General features: G+C 34.4%; 1 protein-coding gene across 6 annotated transcripts in view; it reads left to right on the top strand.

Moving 5' to 3' along the window:
* The window catches only part of DIAPH3 (diaphanous related formin 3), a 202,236-nt gene that overhangs the window by 34,454 nt on the left and 141,649 nt on the right, over positions 1–26,133 (top strand). For all 6 annotated transcript variants that reach the window (XM_053971172.1, XM_053971175.1, XM_053971173.1 and 3 more), the window contains 8 exons: positions 7,826–7,936; positions 8,372–8,490; positions 9,225–9,341; positions 10,545–10,663; positions 10,783–10,847; positions 11,756–11,860; positions 14,104–14,439; positions 15,439–15,553. In XM_053971172.1, the coding sequence (XP_053827147.1) occupies positions 7,826–7,936; positions 8,372–8,490; positions 9,225–9,341; positions 10,545–10,663; positions 10,783–10,847; positions 11,756–11,860; positions 14,104–14,439; positions 15,439–15,553 (1,087 nt within the window). The remainder of the gene's footprint in view (positions 1–7,825; positions 7,937–8,371; positions 8,491–9,224; positions 9,342–10,544; positions 10,664–10,782; positions 10,848–11,755; positions 11,861–14,103; positions 14,440–15,438; positions 15,554–26,133) is intronic.

A 26,133-nucleotide genomic window follows, 5' to 3' on the forward strand; every position in this document is an offset into this window, starting at 1 on the left:
GCAATTTTAATTTTTCTAGGACTTCTCTTCAGATATTAAAAACGTTTGTTTCTACTAGTTATTCCTTCTATCAATTGGATTATACCTCCATCTGGTATTTTGTTACTCTCTAATACAGAAGATAGAAGCATTGTTAAAAATGAGAATTTACTCTAAATGTTACCGTTGCAATACTTCTGCTAAAATACTTCTGCTAAATGCCTTTATTTGACTTTGCTGAGAGTGTTAGCCTGAAGTTCCTGCAAATAGGTAATGCTTTGCCATTTAGTTTGCTATATCTTGTGTTGACATGGAAACTCATTAAAAGTTCTTCTCTCTTTATTTTGTTTTGTTAAACTTTCATTAAAGTATGTTCCTTCTGCTAAAAGGCTTTTTGATATTTACTTTTTCAGACTTCATAAATGGTTGCTAGATTTCTATTTTTTAAGACCAGAAAAATCAAACCTCCTCATGTGAATCAGCTGTAAACTTTTCTAACAATGACATTGACCTGGTGGTTAATTTGACAGGGTTTTAATGAGACAGAAGTTTACAGTTGTCAGTTACTTGGCATTCTTGCCTTGATTGTCTGCTTGATGTATGTATGCTTGCTTTGTGGCAGTTCAGTTTGACAGTAACAACTGACCTTTTCAGTTTTGAATTGACTTAACATTTCTGTTAAGAAGATTGAATACATAAAAGGCCTCAGTAGGGTGATTTTTGTATTTTTAGTAAAAGCTCTATCTATTTTTTGCATTTGTTGAATGCAAAAGATATTCTGTCTTTCATAAAATCTAAAATTATGGAAAGCATACTTAATTGATTTTGTTCAAGACAAGATTAGTAGTATTATTCTGAACATATAACTACAGCCAGGAGTAATATCAAGTTTCTGGTTTTGTTAAAGTAAATGTAGTTTAACATCTTAAGCCTAAAAGGCATACAGGGCAATCTGGTACCTTGTGTATTTATGATGACAACTGAAAAGTCTAATACTTTGCTTGTTCAAGTCATGGAGGCAGGAAATACAGCTCTTCTGACACAACCCATTTTGATATGTAAGAAAGTTATGAAAACAACAACAACTTGTTTGTTGCCTACTTCTCATTCTTCTAGGAGAAGCAAATGAGTGCTTATACTCTCTAATCATCAATTTTCACCACTACTTCTCAAGCAGGTGGTTTGACTAACAGGAGAGTTATTCTTCCATGCAGATCTAGTTGCAGATGCCAGCTCCTTCTAATTTTCCAGTTAAGACTGAGAAGAGGAGCAATGGTGAAACAAAGCTGCAATTTTTCCTTTCCTGGTTAAGTTCCTGAAAAATAAATACTGCTTATCCCTGTGGAAACATGCAGGTTCATGTGTATCCTAGGAGAAGTGTTTACAAAGTAAAAGATCGTAGGTATTCATCAATTGTCTTATCCTCCTAGTGTTTTTAATTGTCAGGGAATACCATTTAATCTTTATCATTTAATAATATGAGGATGTGAGATGGCTGTGACATTTTGGTTTGCTGAATAACTTGGTGATTCTTGATTGCTCTGTCCTAATAAGGTCCTTTCCATAACTGCTTATGTAATAGGGTCAATCAGAACAAAGCTTACCTTACCTAAATGTCAAGACTGCACAAACTAATTTCTAATTATTGTGATCTTATGTGATTTAAGTATTTTATGCTAACTGCTAGGTATTGAATTAGTTTCACTTGGAGTATGATTTAAATGTTTTTGATCTACTATCAGGTTCCTGCTATTGCCTTTATCTTTAGTCCTTTAAAAAGTTTTTAAACTTAGAAAAAACATTTTGTGATCTAATTTACTCAAATCTAGATGTGTAAGCAATGTGCCTTGCTTAGACTTGTTTTTCTTTCCTCTTGTATAAGTTTTTCTCATTCTGCTTTTTGTAGGCTTGTGTTTGGGACTTTCACTATTACTTTGTATTCCTACACAAATAAATAGTTAGCTAATATTATCCAATGGATCATTGTCTTGTTTGTTTCAGGAAGGCTAAAGTATGTTCTAGTTCTGAAGTGCAATTTAATTCTCACTTCATCAAATTTGACAAGAAATACTAGAATAGCAGTACATCTTACTGATGAATTTCTTGCTTTTCACAGTTGTGTCATGGCTCTGTTTGAGTAACACGTGCACATGTACTGTGTCAATTTGGCAAATTAAAATAAAATAATCTTTTTTTGGATACAATTACATCTGTAGATATCCTTTCATTGAAATTGCCTTGCTATCTCAAAGATAAAACTATAGTTTGATCTTGATCAGGATTTTTATACTAGTACTTTTTCTCTGATTGACTCTTCACTGATAGTTTAAATCATCTGTGATAAATGCTGTTTCCTTGCTTAACAGTCCATTCACCTAGTGTTGGGCAGGAAAACATACTGTGTTTTAAACTGCTGTCATAACAATGACAAAGATTCCAAATTGTATATAATCAAACAACATGAAGTTGAAATGTAAATGTAACCCTGTAGCACTGTACTTTGGTACTGACTCTATGGTAGTGAAGTTTACAATCATTGAAATGCCTCACTGATGTTAACAGGAGAGCAGGTGTTGGTGGCAGCAGTCAGTGCATTGAATTACTGGTTTTGAGTGGCACAACTAATTGAATCCAGAAAATGCAATTGAATGAAAGATTTTGTACTCCAGAGAGATGAATTGGAGATGGTATAACTTGTTTCAATTAAATAAGATCAAAATTAAGGGAAGTAAAAATTTTCATCTTGGCTGCTGAAGGGAAAGACAAATACTCATAAAGTGGACCCATACTAAAATAAATACAAAAAGCTTTAAGAATAAAGCTTTTTATATACTCAGATATATCTAAGACAATGTATTGTTTAAGGTTTTATTGCAGTAAATTTAACTGGTTTGGTTGCTTGCATTTTAAACCACTTGTGATGTCCAAATTCTTCTGTTGTGACATTTTATCTTGTGCAGTTTGTGAGCCTAAAAAATACACCTGGTATTGAAAGCCAAGCATTTAATTTTTTGGCTGAGTGATGTCTTAGTGGTCTAATAAAATTGCTTTCAGTAGTGCTAACACTTCTCCACCCCATCCCATACCTGTACATTTCTATGCTGCATTTAATTTACGGTCATATTCTATCTACTAGTTACAGAAATGTTGTAATGGTAAACTTTATGCCAGAGACTTGTACAAGGCTAAGAAAAATGTACGACTAGTGGGGTGATAGTGATTATGTTACTAGACACATCCTGTTGCAACTAAATAAGCCAAAACTGAGCTCCAGACAGGCAAGCCATGTCTCGAAGCCTGAGAGGTCTGGAAGCATGTGGTGTTAGCTTCATACAAAACCTGTAGCCTGTTATTAGCAAAAATAAGTGGGCTACAAGGCCGCGTGTCCTGAACAAGACTGTAGAGGACTACAGACAAATATTCAATACAAGGAGCTTTTTCTGTGTTCAAAAGTGCTTGGTTCTGTGGCAGAACCTCTCATCTCTGTTGGTTGCTGTTGAGTCAATTCCTGGAAGATTTTATTCAGTGTACTTTTGAAAGTGGACTGGACACCTTTCAAAATTTTTGGTATTGTAGTGTCAGCATTTGGATGTAAGAAAATTATATTATTTGTATTTATCTTTTAGTTGTTGTAGTTTCCTTTGCTGGGGTTAGCACCCTTCTTTGTTACCTAGTGTAGAGTGATGCTTTGGCAGTAGCAAACATATGAGTAACTCAGGAAAAAGTACTTGCACAGAAACAGGCTTGAAGAGTAATACAGAGGTTTTGTTTGAATTTGAAGAAAATAATTGATAAGTTAACAAAGTCCTATTTTCCCCTAAGTTTCTAAAGTACTGTAGACATACGTACAGAAGCAAATTGTATAAAATGAGGGCAATAACACATTTCAGGAAGGAGAAGTATCGTAAGAATTGTTCTGACAGGCACTACAAAGATGAAAAATCCACTGTGACAGTTAAAGGCTCAAATTGTTATCTATTTAGCAGCTTTATAAGAAGAGAAGTATAACCAAGGGTTGTTTCTTATTTATAACTTCAAAGAAGCCCCAAATTGGAAAGATCTTTCTCCAGGAAATATACTTTATTTAAGGCAAAGCAGTCAATGTTGTGGTATTGTTAGCTATACTCCTATTTAACTGAGTTCTTTTAAAGCTGAGTGCTACTAATGTAATGCCAATACCTTTCTGAAAGAAACCACACCGTAAGTATATTCCTCTTTGATACGTGAGGTTATTTATTTTTACTCATCAGCTGATGATCTAATTGCCCTCACTGTAAAGAATATGGAGAAAGGACAGGAAAAGGCTGTCATTGCCTTGCCAAGTCTGTTAAATACTTTGCTAACAAAACATACAAAGGCAGACTTACAGTGAGGCCAGGGGGAAAACATTAGGAAACATTACTTCAACAGAATTTATTATGACATAATTTTTGAGCCAAAGCTAAACTTTTAAACACCAAATTCAATATTATTTATTACTAGTAGAATTTTTGATTTGGCTGTTTAGCATGCAGTTTTCTACATTTTTCTGAATTGTTTTGATATTTTGCCAAGTTGTTTAAATTTTTGAAGTCCAGACTTAGGTTGGAGCATTCTTGCCTGCTCCTTGGGCCTTTAACACCTGTCATTGCAAACTTGTTTAAATTTTTGAAGTCCAGACTTAGGTTGGAGCATTCTTGCCTGCTCCTTGGGCCTTTCAGCACCTTTCATTGATTCATGAAATAGGACTTTGCTTTGCAAAGCCATTTATTTATACTGTCTGTTTATTCATATTACATTCTTTGTATTACTCATTAATTTTGTTCTCAACTATACAAAATATATTTCTACTGTAGAAAAAGTCAAACTTGCCAATCTGTAGTTGTCCAGATCTTCCTGGAAATGGCCTTTTAAATGTCAATATAATTTCTGCCATCATCATTTTCTTCAGTGTCAAGATACATTTCAGTATAAACTTGGATGTAATAGCAAGTACAATTATTTTGTCCTCAATTTTTTTAAGGCTTTGAATGTTTGAAGAGTGAATGCTCTTTTGTTACTTCTCATGTTGGCTTGGTTCTCTGAGTTCTTCTGCCACTTTTGAACTGTTTTGTCTCTGTTCTGCTTTGTGATATCCTTTCACACACCAGTATGACAAAATGAATGCAAAGTGAAGCTGTTCTTTGTGTTGCTTTGTTTTCTTTGGACACTTCTTTACACCATGTTCTTTTACTGACCCTAAGATTCTGTTGTTGTCTTCCTTTTGTTATCTTTGAGGAATTGGATGTGTTAATCATAGATGCTTTTTGCAAATTATCCTTCAAAGTTCCTTGTCTCTGTTAATACGTTTTCATGTTTGATTGGTTAGTTTTGATTGCTCCTACCCTCCACTGGTGTTGTATTATTTTGTTTAGGTATTCTAACTTGATTATTGTCTAATACTGGATTAAGTTACAGAAGTCTATCTTAACACTTATGCAATTTATTTAAATAATACTTTTGAGTCCTGTATGCAGTTTTGGGTAACACAATATAAGAAGGACATAAGACTGTTAGAATGTGTCCAAAGGAGGGCAATGAGGATGGTGAAGGTTCTTGAGGGGAAGCTGTATGAGGAGCAGCTGAGGTCACTTGGTCTGTTCAGCCTGGAGAAGAGGAAACTGAGGGGAGACCTCATTGCAATCTGCAACTTCCTCATGAGGGGAAGAGGAGGGGCAGACACTGATCTTTTCTCTCTGGTGACCACTGACAGGACCCAAGGGAATGGTCTGAAGCTGTGTCAGGGGACATTTAAGTTAGATGTTAGGATTTGGTATCAATTTTTCACCCAGAGGGTGATTGAGCACTGGAGCAGCTCCCCATGGAAGTGGTCACAGCACTAAGCCTGTCTGAGTTCAAGAAGCATTTGGACAATGCTCTCAGGCATAAGGTGTGATTCTTGGAACTTCCCTGTGCAGGGCTGGGAGTTGGACTTTAGTATGATTTTCCTTATTTATGTCCATAAAATACTACCAATAGTTTTCTATTATTATGCAAATATAGATATTTGCATGAACTGAATTTCATAGAAGTTCTGAGGGAATAGAAATTAATTTCAGCTCTTTCTTCAAGTAAGAAGAAGGAGCAAAGCTTTTTCTTTCCTTCCTTCTATTACTGTTTCCAAGTTATTCTTGATGCAAGGTATGTAGTATGACAGAATAATCTAAGAATAAATGCCATTGTGACAGCTTTTATCCAGGAGAGGTACTGGATGGGTTAGGACAGTGTTTCGAACCATGGCATCCTCCCTTGAGCATTCTTGTCCTTTCAGATATCTCCAGAAGCTGAAAAGATGGTCCCAACTCCTAGTGCGGAGTTGTGGGGCCTTTGAGGTTCTCTTTTCAAGCGACTCCAAATATCATCATTTATGGGTTTGGGTGGAGAATACCTCGTGCTTAATTGGGTCATTCTAACCCTTGGTCCCCAAAAACCTGTTGCTCACAGTCTGCTTGGTTTTCTCAGCAGGTTCACAGCTCTCACATTAACAGATTGCTTACATTTGTTACATCTCTGTTCTCATAACTAAGCTGTTCTCTTCTGGAGTGTTAGCTAGTAAGTTAATCTACACAGACTAACACTGCAGTCAAACAGGCCTAAATTATGCTAATTGCCATTCACCTCCATAACAGCGCAGCTCAAATAATATATAAAGTTACTTTCATACTTACATACTTTGCAGTAGGATAAAGATGAGATAATGGTTGTGGTCTGTGCTGTTATGTAATCTTAGCATGTTCCTTCTGGAAACCTAAAAGGTGCTATTGTTTCTCACAGTCTGTATCAAAGTAGCTTGTACATCTTTGTAAATACTTGTTCTTGTGACCATATGTAAATTCAGTACTTGGAGTTATGCATACTTTGAAAATGACTGGGATAGCATCTTTCCAGTGTCACCTTTTGCCTATGGCATAATGCATCATCATTTTTTAGACTATACAGCAAAGGCTTTTTTAGGCTTTACAGCAAAGTATTTGAACCAGATTGCTTTAATTGTTGACATAGTATGTAAGGTCCAAATAGAATTCTAATGATCTGGTGCTTTTAAAAAGCCCTTAAAATGCTGGAATTACTTGAATAACATATTTTTTGTAAATTGAAGCGAAACATGCAAACAATAAAGAGGGTAAAAAAGGAAAATAATGACTCTTTTTATCTGTATTAGAGATAAACAGTAAGTTGCCATTGTTCTAAAGGCTTGTGAATCTGGACAGTGAATTCTAGCTGCTCCTGGCTATGGGTTTTCAAGATGAGTCTCTTGATTTTTCAGAAGAGGGTCTGCTCAGTAGTTGGCCTGATTCTTTCTTTCTGAAGGTGTGATTCCCGTGAAGTATTCTATAATGCTCAGTATGCTTAAAGAATGACTATTTCAAAAACAAGTGGAAAAAAAACCCATTCTGTTCTTCAGGCTCAGTTTAATTTACTCAGCATTTAAAAAAAAAAGATATATTTCACTGTACACAGATTGCATTCTGTCACTAACTTCTTATATATATGTATAGATAAATGTATATTTGCAATGATTTTTATATGTCCATTATTACGCTTTATCTGCTAAAGTTCATTGGCTAAAGGAACTTGATATTTGTGTAAAATGACAAAATTCAGTGGAGTGACAAAATATTTATTTTTTATGGAAATTTGTGAACTAGTGTTTGGTATTTATAGCTCATGTGGCTGATCAGGAATTTAAGTAGCTTACTTATAGGATTATAATAGTTTCATAATTAGAAATTATATAATGCCTAATTATTTATTTGTTGTATCTTTTTGATTGTGATGCATATTGAAATATAAGAAATAAGATAGTTTATTATTTGCTTTATTACAGGTAGCTTGCATGCAGCTCATCAATGCTCTCATTACATCTCCTGATGACTTGGATTTTAGGCTTCACATCAGAAATGAATTTATGCGCAGTGGATTGAAGGAGATATTGCCAGTAAGCATCTTGTCTCCTCTCTTTGCATTACTATCTAAATTTTTGAATTATTTGAGCTTGAGAGTGGGAATGGGAGAACAAGTTCTAATAAATTATTCTCAAAGGCATTTTATTAAATTTGGGAAAGACCAGTCAGGTATGAGAATCAGCCTTAAAATAAAAATGAAAAGGTGAAATGTGCTCTCTGAGCTTTATTCTGATTTTATTCTGATTCCTCAGCATTTTATGACTTTGCTTAAGAACATGTGATGCACCGTTGTGCAAAAATTTTAAGCTAGCCTGAAGTTACGTTTACTTTTTTAATATTTAACTTATGTGTTCTTGTAATTTTAAACTTTTAACTAATATAGACTTATGGAATTTCTTAAAAAGATACATTTATTTACATATGGAAATGCTAATTTTGCAAGCCTTTGTGCTGTTTCTTCTTTGCAGCAACTACAATGTATAAAGAATGAAGCACTAGATATTCAGCTGAAAGTGTTCAATGAGCATAAAGAAGAAGACATGATTGAATTCTCTCATCGTTTAGAAGATATTAGATCTGAACTAGAATATCCTTTTGAGAGCTGCTATGATCTTTGCTTGTGTCAGAAATAGTGTGGCCAGCAGGAGCAGGACACTGGTCATTGCACTGTACTGGGCACTGGTGTGGCTGCACCTTGAATTCTGTGCTCAGTTTTGGGCCACTCACTCACAAGAAGGACATGGAGGGGCTGGAGCGTGTCCAGAGAAGGGTCTGGAGCACAGGTCCTATGAGAAGCAGCTGAGAGAGCTGGGGTTATTCTGGAGAAGGATGCTCAGGGGGAGCTTGTAGCTCTCAATGACTACCTGAAAGGAGGTTATGCTGAGGTGGGGATCAGTCACTTCTCCCAAATAACAAGTGACTGAATGAGAGGAAAGGGTCTCAAGGTGTGCTGTATGAGGTTTAGATTGGATAATAGGAAAAATTTCTCAGAGAAAGGGTTGTCAAGCACTAGAATAGGCTGCCCAGGGAAGTGGTGGAGTCCCCATCCCTGGAGATACTTAAAAAGATTTCTAGATGAGGCATGTAGTGGCATGGCTGAATGATGGACTTGGTAGTACTTGGCTAATAGTTGGACTTGATCATCTTCTTAGAGGTCTGTTCCAACATAAATGATTCCATGATATCAGCAGGACAAATATGAATAAAATAAAGCATATAATGGATATGTTTCTGCTATAATTTCTGTTTAAAGAAATTATCAGTAAACGTTTGAATGATTTTTTTTTTATTCTTTGTTATTATTCTCCTTAACACTTTCACTGAAGTAAATGATGTTTACAACATGGTGTGGAATACAGTTAAGGACACTAGTGCTGAAGGATATTTTCTTTCTATTCTCCAACATCTTTTGCTGATTAGAAATGATTATTTTATCCGGTATGTTTAATGCTGTGTTAAATGTTAATTATGGATTCTTTTTTTATTATTCAGTCATTAATAGAATATTTGTTCCATAAATTCAATGATAGGTTTTAGTCTTTACATGTGGATTGTAATTTGTGAACTCGTGTTTAAAAGAATCAACTTGGAATCGATAATGCCATCTATATGTTTTTGTCTCTTCTGCTTAGTGTATAAGTTTATTTTATAAACATCGAAAACTATTTTTGTTAAGAGCTGGGCATTACTGATTGCAAGTATAAGTGATCAGGAGAGATGTCTTAATCAGTTATAAATCACGGTAGTAGCATTATAATTTTGTGGTGTATTTGAGTCAAAAGACAAAATCAAGTATGCAAAGAAATGCACTTTATACAGAAATCTGAACAGATGCCTAATTTAGAGCAACTTTTGAGTTGTAATTGAGTATTTTCAGTATACATTGTAGGTCAGTGTAGACATGTTTGTGTCTCCTGGAAAATTAATCAGATAAATTATGGGGAAACAGTTAATAAAACTTTGGTGTTTCAAGCTGACAAATACTTTCCTTCCAAAACTCTTGTGTTGTCTTTGAGGAAACACTGGAAGAACAAGGTATGAACTGAACAGGAGCCATCTGTTTTCTGCACCATGTTCTGCATAACATTGCATTTCAGGCAAGGTCTAGCACAGATGTACGCTTAAAGGTTAAGGGTGCTTGCCTGCTATAGGTACATCTGTGCTAGACCTCTTCCACCTGAAAAGGTTTGAATTCACAGCTTGCATGTTCTGGGCAAGTGACCCAGCTGTTATACCCCCTGGCATTTTAGAACAAGGTGTTTCTCATTCCTTGTACTGAAGCAGGGCTGCAATGCACTTGTACTTACAAAAGTCACAAAACTAGTGGAATCAAGCTGAAGAAAGAACATTTTCTTTACTGAGAGGAAGCAGGAGGTGGTCTTTCCTTCCCATATTTCCATAGGGAGGGAGATGTAGATTTTATAATACAAGAATTGTTTATCTTCAGGGCCACTATTTTTTCAGGCTGTTTGTAAACTATTTTTGTGTAATGAACTACCAAACGTAATTTTCCTTTGAAACTTTTACCTTTCTATGGAAACAAATCAGCCCAAAGCTTTTGACTTTACTTGGTTCATAGACAAGATTTTAAGTATAGATTGATTAATAAATATCTGTAAAATAGCTCATCTCTGTCTTTAGTCCACAGTATTTCAAATTAATTGAAGAGTGTGTGTCACAGATAGTGTTACATCGAAGTGGAACAGACCCAGATTTCACGTATCGTAAGAGATTAGATATAAATTTCAGCCACTTACTAGGTAAGTACTATGTTTGGAAATGATTACAGCATCATACTTCCTACTATGAAACTGAATAGTTGATTAAGAATCTTGTATTCCCTGTGTATGTGTAACTGTGCTTGTTGTTTTTTTTCAAGATGTTTGTGTAGATAAAGCAAGATTAGAAGAATGTGAAGAGAGGGCTTCTGAACTTTCCAGAAAAGTAAGTCATTTTTACATCATGAGATCATAAGATGGACATGGGATTACGTAGTAGATTAATGAATGGCATAACTGAACCATGGCTTAGTGTGGATATTCTCAGCTCAGTCAGAAAGTTTTCTAACCAGGCAAGAGCCTGGGAAGCAGTTGGGAAAGAATGTAATTCTCTAATCTATCTTGTTATTCATATTGTTTATAGATATGTCCTACCACTGTGCGTCATTCACTGCCCACCAGTGATGTGGGATGTTTTTACACTTAAGACCAATGAAATTAGTCTTCTCGATGTTCTCTATATATAGAGCGGTACATTTGAAATAAAGGAGGGAGTTCATTTTCTTAGCCTTCTGATCTGGAGTTCTTTGTTCCCGTCCTGCTCAACGGCGTCAGCTTAGTTCTTAACTTCAACTTACTATTAGTTTTGTGTTAAAGTGGCAATTTTGATGTTCCTTGTAGGCTAGGAAGCCAAGTGGTGTAAAGTAGTTAACCTTAACTGAGAATCTTTCTACTATTTAAGTTTTCATGTACAACTCTTCCAAAAACCAACTGAATATTTTATTTCAACAGTTATCAGTTTCCCTAACAAAGTAAACAGTGGGAGAATAAAAACAGACTGCTTCATATTTACAGACTGTATTACTGTACTTCCATGGCTTTTAAGCTACTCTCTGTAATACTAACTTAATATACATTAAGTCTTTATGCCATTTATATAGTAAATACTTGTAGTGGTGGTTCAGATGATTCTTCCACTCAGCAGACACATGGAAGTTGGAATAGCAGACATGTGTCCTTGGTATTGTTATCATGTGAGTTTTAACAACCACAAAAGGAAAAGTTGGAATTTAAAGAAACTATGCAGAACTGACTGGTACCAACAATTTTCTTTTTTTTTTTCTCTTTTCTTAGTTTGAAAAAGATTTTGTAGTTCATCAGGAGACCCAGGCCCTGCTGCAAAAAAAAGAGGAAAGAATCAATGAACTTGAAACAGAATTACAAGCTTTTAAATCACAGGTAAAAGACAGTATAAATGAACGTATGAAATAATGTTTTTGAAAGGGACTTGCTTTTGCATCTTCTTCAGATTCTGATAGTACGGTTGAGAGTTTTTTCAAAGAATCTTTGTTATCGATTATTACTGAATGTTAGTTTCCTTTATTTCTGTTTTATATAAATAATTGTAATGTGACATTAATTTGCTGTGAATTCCCAGATGATCCTTTTATGCCTGAGCTCAGTTAATTAAACTAGTTTCTTAGATTTCATTTGGGTTTTGCTTTCAGAGTCATAGATTTCCTAAGTAATTAACCACATAGGGTAATAAGTCTTATGCTTTTAGATTAGCATTCATAATTGTGATTTTTATCCCTGCACAGGAAATTACTTATTATGCAGTTTGTTATACTGAGGCCTTACCATAGATATCCAGCAGTGAAAGAAATAACCTGTTGCTGGATAAGAACATTTCCCGATAATTTTTCAATTTTCAAGCATAAATAGATATTTGAAAATGTGATGGAGAGGAACAGTGCAGATTTTTTGAGAGTAATACTCGAGTTACTTGTAACTACTTCAACTCTTAAATCTATGTAAGGATACTCTGTGACCAAGTGATTTTTCCTGTGTCTTATTTGTGGGAATAAGAAGAACAGTCTAAAAATGGCTAAAGAAGAAAGCATCAGAAATACATGCTTTATAGGGGTTTATTTTAATACTTCTGAGGATTTAAAAAAAATATTTATTGGCTTCTTTAATTTTCTTAGTGAGGAAAATTAATTTTGCTTTGCTTTTGGTCTATTTAGAAATGTCATTCTAATTCATGTTTCTGGTCAAAATTAATTGTTAATGTCAAAGTCAAACATTTAACAAAAGCAATAAATTGTTACACTCTAAAAAACAAAATATAGTAAAAGTGGCACATCATTCATTAAGAAAGTACTTTTCTGTGTGTATCTTGAAGTTATACTTAAATACTTTTTGTAAGTGAAATTGGTTTCCTCCCTTTTTTACTTTTTCTGTTATTCACTGCATGAAATACAACTTTTTTTACATGCAGACAGAGAGCATAACATATGATTCTGCTCACTAATTTTCATACCATGAATTATACCACTGTTGTTAATAGGATACATGAAAAGTTTTGTAAATGTAAGGTAATTGATTACTGCAACTTAGTACTTTTAAACTTTGGCTTCCATATGGCATCAGTTGCTACTTAGCATCTTGACATCTACCTCTAATACTACTTTTTTTTCTGGTCTCATTCCTTTACTCTCTTCTTGCAACTGGTATGTGTTGATGTATTTCTTTCATTTCTGGAGCCAAACTGTTCAGTGTCTATTTGTCAGTGTAAACAATGCTTATGCTCAGAAATTCAAAACATTATCATGCTGTTGTGCACGCCTTTGTATTTATTGATATTCAGCTATTTCCTTTTAGAAATTTTATATCTTTTGCATATTGTATTTCCTTTAATTTTCTAAAATAATCAGTTTCAGCTCTTAGTTAGTTGAAGAGTGCTGTCACCAGTAGATATATAGTTTTTATTTATTCTTTAGTTGCTTTTGTCAGATACTTTCTCATTTATGTTTGCAGGCCTATGATACAAGTTCTTCAAATAGTAGTAGTAACTTTATTAGACTTGCTGAAGTCCTAATCCTATTTTGATACATTATAGGTGTAATTTCTATATGGAATAAGAAGCTATTATGTAAGGAAGCATAATTTTTTGGAAGGATATTTTTTCATTATTGCTTCATGTTTTCAGTTCTGTAGAATGAGAATGCTCCTACATTGGAAGATACCTGTTTTTCAATAGAATTATTTATCTCTTCAGATTTTACTGTTACGTACTTGGAATGTTTCTCTGTCATCTGTAGCAAGAAAACAACAGAGACTAGGATGTTACTTTTTTTTTTTTATTTGAGTTAACCATGGTAGTCTAGACAAGATCTCAGGATATCTATCATACCCTTTGTAGCTCATGGTCAGTGAAATACAAAAAGTGGGAAACCCTATTTCAGTTTGTCATTTTTGGCGTGCACCCCCCAGGTCTGAATGTCCGCTTCAAATATTGACACTTCCAATCATGAAATCAAAAGTACATTGGGCTCGTTATCATCCTTATTTGACTGTTCTATACAAGACAAATGGCATTGACTTTCAACTGGCTTTCTGGATTTAATCTATAAACTATGATTTTTGCAGCATTTTGTTGGTAAAACTGTGAAACTGAATAAGAATATTTTCCTTATCAGTATGGCTCTGTGCCACCTGGTTTTCTGCCATCAACTCATGGAGATGCATCTGTTGTTCCACTGGAAGGTGCAGGACCACATCAGTTTCCACCCCCTCCTCCTCCACCGCTGCCTTCTAATGGAGCAATTCCACCACCACCGCCTCCCCCTTCTCCTCCACCACTTCTGAATAACTTGGGAGCTCCTCTGGGTTTTGGTGGTGCTCCTCCACCACCCCCTCTACCAGGCCTGTCTGGAATACAGTGGTCCCCGCCTTCCTGTATTTTGCCATTTGGAATGAAGCCTAAAAAAGAATTCAAACCTGAGGTTACCATGAAAAGACTCAACTGGTCTAAGGTAGTGTTGATTAATGACAAATACTTGATATAAAATCTGACATTGAACTTGGGGAAAATAGATAGTCAGAAGACTAGATAAGCAATTTATACATTAGTTAAAATTATGTAAGATATGAATACTTTCTGTCTTTAGCTTTTCATTTCTTTTTGAAAACTGTGTTTCATTAACCCATGAATCATCTGGGCAAGTATCTGTTGACTTTATGAGATGTCTGAAAAAGTCAGTTCTGGTCTAGAATAAAATAACCTTGATAGCAGGATGCTTCTTATGCTTCCTGAGTCCTATTATGCCTCATTTTTCAGCAGACTCCTTATGTTGGATCAGTTACTGAACTATACTGATAGCTATACAGTTTCCAAACAAGTGTCTTGAATCTATCTAGCCTGGACTGGAAAGGAGGAGTGCAGGTCTCTCCATTTGTCTGTAGTACTTCAGTGTACTTACATAAATGTACTTACATAAATTTAATGGCTGATAAAATACAAAGTGAATTTGGGGTTTGTTTGGTTTTGATTTTGTTTTTTTTTATCCTTCTCCATTTTGACAAGATTAAGTATACCAGTCTACTGAATTTGGAAACTATAATTATTTAGACCAAAAATAAGTCAGTAAAGAGATTTTCACAATTAATAAAGTAATCCAAGCTACATTCTGAAAGTAAGGTACGTAGTATCTAGTTAAACCAACTGTGTTCAGAGATTATTTGAAGTTTGCCCAAGTTTTAAATTTAGACCAAAGCTAATTTGCTCCCTTTAGATCTTGGATAACAGAATGTGTTGTCTGCATTGTTAGAATAATGTTTTTCCAAACCCACTTATTTTAAGTATTATTATTTTTAATGAGAAATATATTAACAACTGTAAAGATGAGTTATGTACTAAAAGTTCACCTTTTACAGAGCTCTTAAATATTTAATGTGCTTTAGACTTTACAGATCACAATTTCTGCATAGTATCAAAATAATTAATAAAATTTTGTTTTGCCTCTTGCTTATAGATCAGGCCTCAGGAGATGACAGAATCCTGTTTTTGGGTTAAGGCAGAAGAACACAAGTATGAGAATGCTGACATGCTTTGCAAATTGGAACTTACGTTTTGTTGTCAAAAAAGAGGTAAGTAGCTGATGGATTTAATTTTCAGCTTTTGGAGATACCTTTAACATTCTTGAAACTTAAATAAATATATGGAAAAACCCTCAGAATATAACATTCATGTTCTTGTTTCTAAGTGGGATGTATGAAGAAAAATGTCTGAAAATCCTAGACTGCTTAAAGCAGTAATATTGAACTATTTTATGTAAGCATGACAAAAATTATGTGACTTGTAGGAAAACCTCACAGAAAAAAACCCCAAAAAATTCTTCTGGATAATACAGATTTTATTTATCGCATTAAAAAAAATATTTATAAAATTTTATCAGAGCACCTTCATCAATTACTGAAATCTAATCTGGAGCCCAGAAGGTGATGTGTTTACCCTCAGAATTGATATAATAGTTGATGTGTGTTGGATCCATGATGGATGATAGTCTTTCAGTGATTTTTGTTTTTACTTCCCGATAAACCTGTAGAAGCATAGATATCCTTTTGCTTAGCTTCTTTAGCTTTTAAGGCATTGTGAAGCAAAAAAATATTTAAAAGTATTCCTGGTTTTAAAACTTTTTTCCTTTCTGTGGCAAGTCACAGTAGTAGTAGTATTAGTTTAGGTTATTTTGTCCCATATATAAAATGCCTGTTACTTCCTGACACATTTTTTTCTCCCTCCTTTTTTGGTATCAGAGATGTAGTATTTTAGAGCAGCCAAAGGGTTGTGATTTCTTTGCAAATTGAATAGGGGCTATTGTATTTTTACTTTGTCTTAAAAATTCAATTTTTATATTTTTATTAGTAGAATGACATGGCATTCTCAAAATTCTCCTTTTTTGGGGGTATGCTTTGATGTGTATTATCCAGTTTTTTTTTACCATAACCAAGAACTTTATTCCACTCTTGTCAAAGCATGATTTTTATGCCTAGCAGTGTATCTACTGATTTAAGTATTATAGCTTGTTGCTGCTGATATCTAATAATATTAAGAATGTTGTACAAAGATAAAAAGGCAAGAAAACCTCGCCATAGACATGTTTGCTTGAATCTATTAAAATAAGTCTAGAAGCTAATTATGGTGCCTTTATAATGTTAGGAGAATTCCCAAGAATATTCACTGAATTAATAGGTTGGAAGTTTTAAAAGCCACTGGAGGAAATAGTTTCCTGTGTGTAATTAAACAGTAAAATTTGGGAGACAAGATGATGTTCAGGCCAAACATTTTAATGCCTCAGAAGAGGATTGTGAGTCTCCACAGACAGCAAGAACATTAGAGTTAACAAGATTAACATCCCTCAATATTTAACTGAATGGACTGAATGCATTGTTCTGACAAAACCCAATAGAAGAGAGTTACTGGATCTACAGCTGGAAAGTCAGTGATGTATGCTTTTATACCAAATGTACATGTGTGTGTGTAGCAATTTAAAGACTGTGGTCTCTAGAGACAAATTTATTTCTTTTTTACAGGTGAGGCTTACTACTTAATCCATTTTAGTTTTAAGTTTTGAAATCTCTCATCCCATGTGGGTGATGTAAGTGTGCCATCATCTTAATTTTTCAAAGGAAGTGGCAACAATAAAGATTTTATTTAGAACAGCAAGTAGATGTTTAAAGGGCAACATGGAACTAAATTTAATCTTTGTTCAAGTGAGTTTTTTACAGAATTTTAAATGAAAACTTAAGTGTGTTAGTCGGCAGGACCAGCTCTCAAGGTCCCTTGTTGACAGCATGAATTCCAGTACAGAGAACAGCAAAGCAACTGCTTTTATTTTCATGTCCATGGAGAGAGGGGATACTTCTTTGTAGCTTATACTTAATTTACTGATTATAACAAAATGTACCAAAGAAATCAGAGACATACAGTTTTCTTCACAGTCTTGAGGAGATCTAACACCAGGCTCTTTAAAGCAGAATCAGCAAGCTATTCACTGCACTCAAATTGGGAACAGTCCTTAACTATTTCTAAAGCTTTGTGTCTTAAACCAGAAAGAAGAGAAATTGAAAATTATTCTGTAGCCAAATTATGTCATGGAAAGAATGAGCTAGTTTCCACTCTGCTGAAGGGTCTGCTTATGCACTCTTTTCATTAAAATCTTTGCATAAGAAGAGGTATCTGGTAGAGGAAGTGGGGACCAGAATGTTCAATGATGCTTTAAGTGAATTCTATTATCATTAAGTAAAATCAAATTGAGGTACTCAAATATTCAGTTTGTGCATTTTGCCAGCTAATATGCCAGAAGTGTATCAGCATTGATCTAGAAAAGGAAGTCTTATGTCTATGTAAATAATCCACTGAGGAATTTTCACTAGAAAAAAGAATACAGAACAGTATATAATAGATTTGAAGATTCAGCAGATGTTTGTACTGGAGTTATAAAATATGTTGATTCTGAAGGCGCATTGAAGCAATTGAAAAACTGAAGATGTTATGGAGTTATGAAAGAAATACTGTTGCAAGAATAAAGAAGTAAAAGAGGGCTTAGCTTCAGACTGTAGGAGACCATTGTTGAGTATATCAAGGGATATTTCAGAGACATAAACCACAGAAGAAACCCCTGAAGGTCATCTGAAAGTCCAACAGCTTTTTGTAAAGGGACTAGTCAAGTTCATCTTGCTCAGGACTTTCTCCAGCTGAGTTTGAGGTATTTCTCAAGATGGAGATGTGGGGATGGACAGCCTGTTCCCATGTTTATCATTGTGGTGAATTTTTTTGGATAATCTTTTGAGATATCTTTTGTTGAAACTTGCGCCTATTTCCTCTTGCTTGTTGTGCACCTCCAAGAATTCTGGTTCCCTCTTATTTCTAGCCTTCTGTCAGGTAATTTTTTTTTTTTTTGCCATCAGTAAGTTTTCCCTTGTTCTTTATTATCCTTCTCAAGACTGACTACTTTTTCAACTTTTCTGTTTGCATCTTTATGTTTCAGCCCTCTAATTATAGTGATGATTTTCTGCTGTACTCATTCCAAAGTATCTATACTTTTTTTGAGGTGGAGAAACCCATACAAAATACTCTAGATAGTTCTCCCTGAGAGTGGGGAAATATCTTCCTGAGAAGGGGGGTAGAGGGAAATAACCGCTTCTTTGACTTGCTGCTGGCAGCAGTCTTCGTACTTCACTGGAGGAAATGTTTTCACTGTGCTGCTTGCTGATGGTGATTATGGAAAGTTCACACAGACTATGGATGATATAGGATATTTTCTTTCGCGTGCTATAAAGCTGGTTTTGTCACTTTTCAAAAGTTGAATTATTTTGTGAAAGCAAAGTGTTTTATAACAGTAAAACCTTGAGATGAACACTGAGAAATATCAAAGCATCAGTTGTTGATAGTAGTCTGGTAGCAACTTACTGAAGATGAAATGTGATTTTTTTTTCATTGATTTAGACTTTAGTTAAGGGCATAATGGCACACCAACTCCTTTGTCATAAAAGCCGGAGCAAGAGGGCTTTGTGCGTGTTAGTGTGTGAGCCCGTGCTTTAGGTCATTGTTCCTGTCCATGTCGTGGTGATATCCCTGACTGATACAGTGAACCTATCACCTGTGAAATGTCCCTGAACTGTCATCATGGTTACCCTTGTTGTGGGTTTATTTTGGCTGTTGGTTTTGGTTGTGAGTTGGTTACCTGAGTAGAGTTGGTTTTGTGTACCTCTGACAGCTCCATGACTATTCTCTCTCTGGAGGGAAAGAAAAGTATTTGTCAAGCTCTGAAAATAAGGTGATGAATGTGAATGGTTTGCATGGGTGATCTTTGGTTATCTGATACATTTTAATGGCAGAAAGAAGGATTGGTATGAGGGATGGTTAGAAGAGACATGAAAGAGAAATAAATCAGGAGTTTAAGAATTACTCACCAGGGTTATCCTCATGATCTCAGACAAATGAAGAAATTCTGTGTAAAGCCTTTCCAACAATGGTTTCAAAGGAATCTCCTACTATGATTTTTGGAAAACATTTAACTAAGTGTGTGACTTAAAGTTAATTGATATGTGAAATATTGAATAGCAGAGCTGGAGCTTACATGTGCTTTTATATTATTTAATCCTAAGAGATAAGATGAACAAACATAAATGCTCATGATTGAATGTTAGCTGCTTTGTGATGCACTGGAAGCCTGATGGAAGAATAATCACTGGTCTGTAAAGCTAACATGCTGTTAACTTTGCTGGAATTATTAGATGTACAGGCAGGGGAGTGACACCTGACATAAAAGATAGCATGAGCTCTAGAATCATGAATCTCTTGTGGGGTAAAAGAAACCTTCTGTGCAAAACCTTGTGAATGGAAATTCCTTCTAATAATAATTTATTAGCTCTTGGATCACAACATGTATATGATGAGAAAATGTTAAGATTAGAGAAGCTGAATATTTTGTGATAATAAAGTGGGAGATTTAACTATATCCAGGATTTGAGTAAACTTTGTATTGTAATACAGAAAAATTGCCAGCAGCTAAAGCTATGGGGTAAAAAAATTGCATGTGTATTGATAGGGAAGTTCAAGATAGTACTGCAAGAAAAAAGTTAGCATTAAAAATGTAAAAGTGTGAAGATAATGAGAAAACTCATTAAATGTATTTAGATAAATATAAACAGGATGTTCTTCACATATTCATTGTGAATCTTGAATTGCTTGCAAAGGAAGCCTTTGCTAATTAGTCTAATTAGCCTTCAGCTAATTTTGAAAAGTGTATTTAGTTTTTTGTAAATGAAGCTAGCTAAGGAATTGGTGGGACCACTTGGAGACAACTTCAAAAGTTCAGTAGGTTCAAAGAACATTAGAAAAATTCAGGGATAAATGGTCCAAAAGAAATAGGAAAGGTTATAGTTTTAGGAGGGAACTTTTTTCTTCTGTGGGGGGAATGGATTATAAGACATGGTAAAGCTGGCATTATATCTTTTCTATGAACCTTTCTTATTGCAGTTCTTGATTTTTAAATCACTGATAGGAGTGCCAGGTTGCTTGGAGTGGCTTCAAACTACTATGTTTAAGACTTACAATACTGAAATAAGGTAAATTTTAATATGCAAACACCGGATTTGTGGAGTTACTTTGAAGAGTACTGGTGTGGAGCAGATGATAGCAGTAAGTTGCTGAAGTCTGTGAGTAAGTGTAATTAATGTAGTGAGACTGTAGTGGTTAGGCATAATGTGAGATATGTGTTCAGGATAACAAGAGAGAACCAACTGCATATTCCTTACACTAATCCTTTGGGTGATTGAAGTGGTTTGCCAAGGTGATTCCAAGACTTAGGAAGTTGTATAGAATACACAAGAAGGCAACCTCTAACCAAAAAAGAAATCTTGAAGCATTTCAGTCCAAAATGACAAGTTGAAAATCTTATGTATGCAAAATATAAGAAAGCTAGTAGTTTCTTGAAATATGTGCTTTATAATTAATGCACTGTATTTATAAATATCCTACCAATAAGTTGATTTGGCTTGATCCAAAGACTCTTATGTTTAAAGTGATAAAGTCCAAATGAGGATTAGAAATTGCACATCAAACCTACAAGAAATCACTTGTAAATTCTTCATTATTTTTAGCAATATGCAGATAACTGCAGCTAATGGGAGATGGCATGAAAAAATTAGAAATGTTCCCTTCTTTCTTTTGTAGATATCAAAGGGAATTAATCTAGGAAACTTGAGAGAGAAAGATTGCATGATCTCTCTCTAGTTTTTTTATCAACTAGGACAGATTTTCATCCTAATCTTATTCGAAATGGCAGTGTCTGATCTCATCACACCAGAGCTCCTGCCAGACTTGATTATTCAGAAATAAATCACTTCTGTGGGAGTACTATCTCTGTTGGCACTTGACTTGAAAAGGTCAATATAGTTTATAATTTTTTTTCCTCCCCTGTATACTCTGTAAGAAAAATCAAGACCTAAGGTGCTATAGTGCCAATTAAGTCTCAAATATTTTAAATCAGAAAAGAGAGTAAATGCTACCGAGAAGATCAAATTAGCAATATAAATCAGTTTAGTGTTGTGTTTAACACGCCACAGCCTACCTTGCATAAGCAAGAGAACATGCTGTTGTCCATCTGAAAGATTAGGTGGAGCCCACTAACCGTGTATTTTCCTCTTCCTCCAGAGGATTTGTCAGAGGTAGCTCCAAACTGTACTTTCTGTAGAATATTATTATTACAAACATGTAAGACTGCCACCAATATAGTTTAGTAATTTTTGCTATAATACAGCACTGAGTAACCTGAGTTAGCTTTTAATGTAACTGTACAAGTAGAAGTAATTAAAGCTTGCTATGCATTTGTTTAGCTGCCTTTCAGTATCATCCTAACTATCCTGAAAACACAATTATTCAAAAAGATTTGTGCATATAAAATGAAATAAGGAAAAACAGTTTCTTTCTGAAGAAGGCAGGAGTAAGTTACAAGCATTTGCAAGGAACAGCAGCTAACACATTGAAATGTCAGTGGTATCTTGCAACTTGAGTGTATTATCTTCACATGGAGTGAATGGTATATTTAGTATTGCTTGGTAGTAACTATATTAGTTGCTTATATTCGTAGCAAATTGAATGATTTCTGCTCTTATCCTTTTAAAATATTTATGCCAAATCATATTTGTTATGTAGAGGTTGATGTATAAGAATCAGTGAGTGAATATACTTCTGTGGTGCATTGAGCTTGGCTGGCTGCCAGATGCCCACCCAGTTGCTCTCTGATAAAATAGAAAATCTTGTGTGTCAAATTAAAAGCAGGGAGATCACTTACTGATTACTGTTACAGCAAAACAGACCAAATTTAGGGAAAATTAATCCAACTTAATTTATTTTTTTCTGATGTCCTATCATGGATAGGAGAAACATTCAATTGTTCAGACTGTTAAATGTATTTAAAGAAGTGGGATGTGAATAACTCTTAAAACCAACTTTGATATCAAGATAATTTCATGAATGTGTGGCAAACAAAAAAACAGAAAACCTGAAAAAAAACATTAGCATAGCAGTGGTTAAAATAGCCTAACAATAGCTTTTTTCTTGTAGTTTGATTTTTTTTGAAGCTAAAATTGTAGCATGTTTTCCCCTTTATTCTCCTTCTTTGACAATTTCTTAGGATGAATTCTCCCTTGAATTAATTAATTATTGAATGACTGTGTTATCAGTGTTCTAATATATGTCAGAATCATGAGTAACATCAGATCATTCTTCTAGTAGGACTGTAGAAATGAGTGGGTCAGCAGTTGTTGTAAATAGGATTAGAAAAACTTTTATTAGATAAGGTATTTTGATTTGTATTTTCAGTTAGGAACTACTTTGTCAGATAGTGAAAATATATTATTGAAGAGTTTGTTACAGTATTTGTAAGCATCTACCTAAGCACAGTATTAACTATACCTTAGTTTTAATTTATTTTACCTTTTTTTTTTTTCCTTTTTGACAGAATTGTAGTATGTGCTGTTATTAAATGATTGTTTCTTACCTTCTATGCACAGACTATTATTTCCTGTCAGCTTCAAACTAGATTGAATTGCGTGTTAGCCTTTTCTCTTCAGTGAAATGCCTGGACAGAATAGTTCCTTTAGTTCACCTTTACCTTTTTATTTCAAATAATTTATTATTTCTTTTTTTTTTTTTTAATAGTTTATTTCCACACAAAATACAATATCAGTCTGCAGTCACTTTATGTTTGATGAAAATATGACAGTATATTCAGGGTAACAAAAGTGCTCCACTCCCATTTCCCAACACTGTGTTAGGAAAAGCCTTTGAAGGCTTCATGTTTTAGAAGCAATAAAAGCGTTCCTTTATTGATTTCTGCTAGAAAATGTTTCCAAAGTGTGAACAAGTAAGATCTTAGAGGAGGTAGATATTATTTTCATGTATCCAGAGATCAAAAAAAGTCAACTCAATTTCATAAGGCCAAAACTATAAATACCAACAGAATAGAAAAACAAGTTTGGATCCTAAAATGCAAGTCATGGAAAGTCATCCCAGTGCCCTGCTCAGTCTAATAATTTTGTTTATTTAATGGAAAATACTCACTTTAAGAACTTCAGTATAATTGTCACTATACTGGCGAGGATTCTGCATGAATTAATTTGCTAATGTTTGTATCACACAGGAGGTATAAAACTCTACACCTGGTACAAACCTGTTTTCATGGGTCTTTACCTCCTATTTGGTTTTGCTACATGTTTATGCATTAAGTGCTTTTGATGAATTTCTAGTCTAATGTTGCAAGCATTTACATCTGACTAAAGGTAACACTATATTTGCATGTCATAAAATCTTCATTACAGCGCTGCTTTTATTGCAGCCTTTTTTCATTGTGAACTGAGAAAAATAATTTACATGCAAAAAAGAATTTACATGCAAGTTTAACAAATCTTATTTGGCAATAATAAGTCACTGTTGATGAAAATTATTAGCATTTAAATTTCCATGAGCACTAGTTTTTGTCCTTTAGAAAATCTATAATTTAGTTTTTCAGTGAATAGCTTATTTCAGAAGAAACTCATTTCAAGGACAGTTCATTTTGAAAAACAAAAAAAAAAAATCAAGGAGTTTATGTGTTAATGGAGCAGTGATGTCCAATTAGGCAGCTGTTAGACAGTACTTGGGTACTGGCATGCTGTGCAGACTTGAACAGTATTATATTTGGCAGTCTTTGGTTCTGTTTGCATTTGATCAGGTTCAGCTGGAACAATATTTTAAGTTATTCATATATTCTTGGCTATAGACATTTTCTTTCCTTACCCACTAAGATTACATACTCTTCATTATCTACTAACTTTGTATAAATATGACCTGGTCTTATTTAATGCGTAATTTATTTTCTTAATTAAAGTGAATTCTTAATTTAAATACCCAGTAAGCTGAGTACTTCATATGAATTTTTGTGAAAGAGGCTTCCATTGTGGGCTGCTGTTCTCTGCGTGATCTCAACATGATAAATTTCTCAAACAATTTCCTTATTCTAAATAGATTTTTCTAGTCTTTATCTTGTCCTGATAGTTTGCTGACAGATATTTTAACAGGGCTCTTTCAATGTTTTTTATGAAATAAATATCACCATGAAGCACTTTTGTAAATGTCCTGTAGATGATGTACCCCCTATTAACAGCAATTGGCTTCTGAAGGTTATGTAAGAATTGACAGAATTTATTTGATCTGAAATCATAGGATGTTTTGTGGGTTAAATTGGAGCTTTAACAAAATATTGTTTTACATAGGATATAATCTAGTTCCACGTTCTGAAAACTTTTGTAATAGGGCAGGATGTGTTTGCACTGTTGTAGTTGTTGACTGGCACAATAGTTGAATATTTACAGTGAAATAGTTGTGTTTTCAGATACATTCTTCTTCTGGATGAGTTTGTTGCATTCAGTGTCATTTAAATTTAAGAGAATGAGGGCATGGACAACATATCCTGTCAATTTTAACAACTTCATATTTCTGTTTTATGGCTTTGCTGTTCCACTCTTCCTGTTTTTACAAGTTAGTGGAACTCTACTTTTTAACTCACAAGATAGTTCTTCAATCTTACTTGCCTCTAACATCAGTTACTGAGTAATGAAACTTAGAAATTTCATCTGCTGTATTACTCAGCTTTACAGTTGCAAAGACTAAATGTTTCCTGCTGCGCAATCTGACTTGTCCTTTGATATAGAAATGCCTTTTTCTAAAACTGTAAATGCATTTGTATAGCTGGAAAGGATAAGAAGCTAGAAAGAGCCTGCTTAGGGTGTCTGCTTATCTTTGCCTTTCCTAGACTGTGCAGTGTAATGTCTTGTGGCACTTAAAATTTGGCTGCAGTGGACTTGATATATATGAAACAGAATTACGGTTTTTGTTGCTGGCATTTCAGTGTAAAGTCTTGAGAAATACTGGATCATCTATTCGAAACTGGGAGGATGAAAAAATCAAATAGGTGTTCAGCAACACTTTTGAATAAAAGCTTCAAAACTTTTGAATAAAAGCTGCTGCCATGACAGCATGGAAGGTAGCTGTAGCTGGAATGCTGGAAGAGAAACTGGGATTCAAGGCATGGTTGCACATTGCAGCAAAAATCTTGGCATCTGTAATTCAGCAGATCTGTAATGTTGCTGTGAAAACAAACAAACATGGATAGATGTAGCTAAAACCAGACCAGGTTAGATCACCTTAACTTCAAAAAGCCAAAAGAGAAAGTTTATTTTCAGTACTAATCTAGTAGTGTGAACTACTCTTCTGTGAACTGATGTTTTAATGCTCTCTAGAAGAGAAGCAGTAGTAATAAATGGACTTGTTTAAACTTTAAAAAGAGGAAGAGAAAATACATTTGCTGCTAGCAGTTGATGCTCTGAATGTACCTGGGATTCTTCCTTATTCAGCAGAATAAGGAAAAGATAGTGATCAAGTAGGGACAAATGGTGACATAAGCTGAGCTGTGCAGATGCATGCTTTATAATAAACAAAAAGAATGTCAACCACTTCAACAAAAATAGGTTTTTGAGAACAGGATACTCATATGCACTGGAAATAGACAGTTCTGATCTCCAGGTTTCTGTTGCTGAGAACCTGGGAGTATAGACTGAAAATCAAAGTAGGAAGCATATTTGGAACTATATAAAGCCCTCCTGAAACTACAGTGGCAAAAATA

Source organism: Vidua macroura, chromosome 2 (assembly GCF_024509145.1).
Source record: "Vidua macroura isolate BioBank_ID:100142 chromosome 2, ASM2450914v1, whole genome shotgun sequence".
Classification (NCBI taxonomy): Eukaryota; Metazoa; Chordata; class Aves; order Passeriformes; family Viduidae; genus Vidua; species Vidua macroura.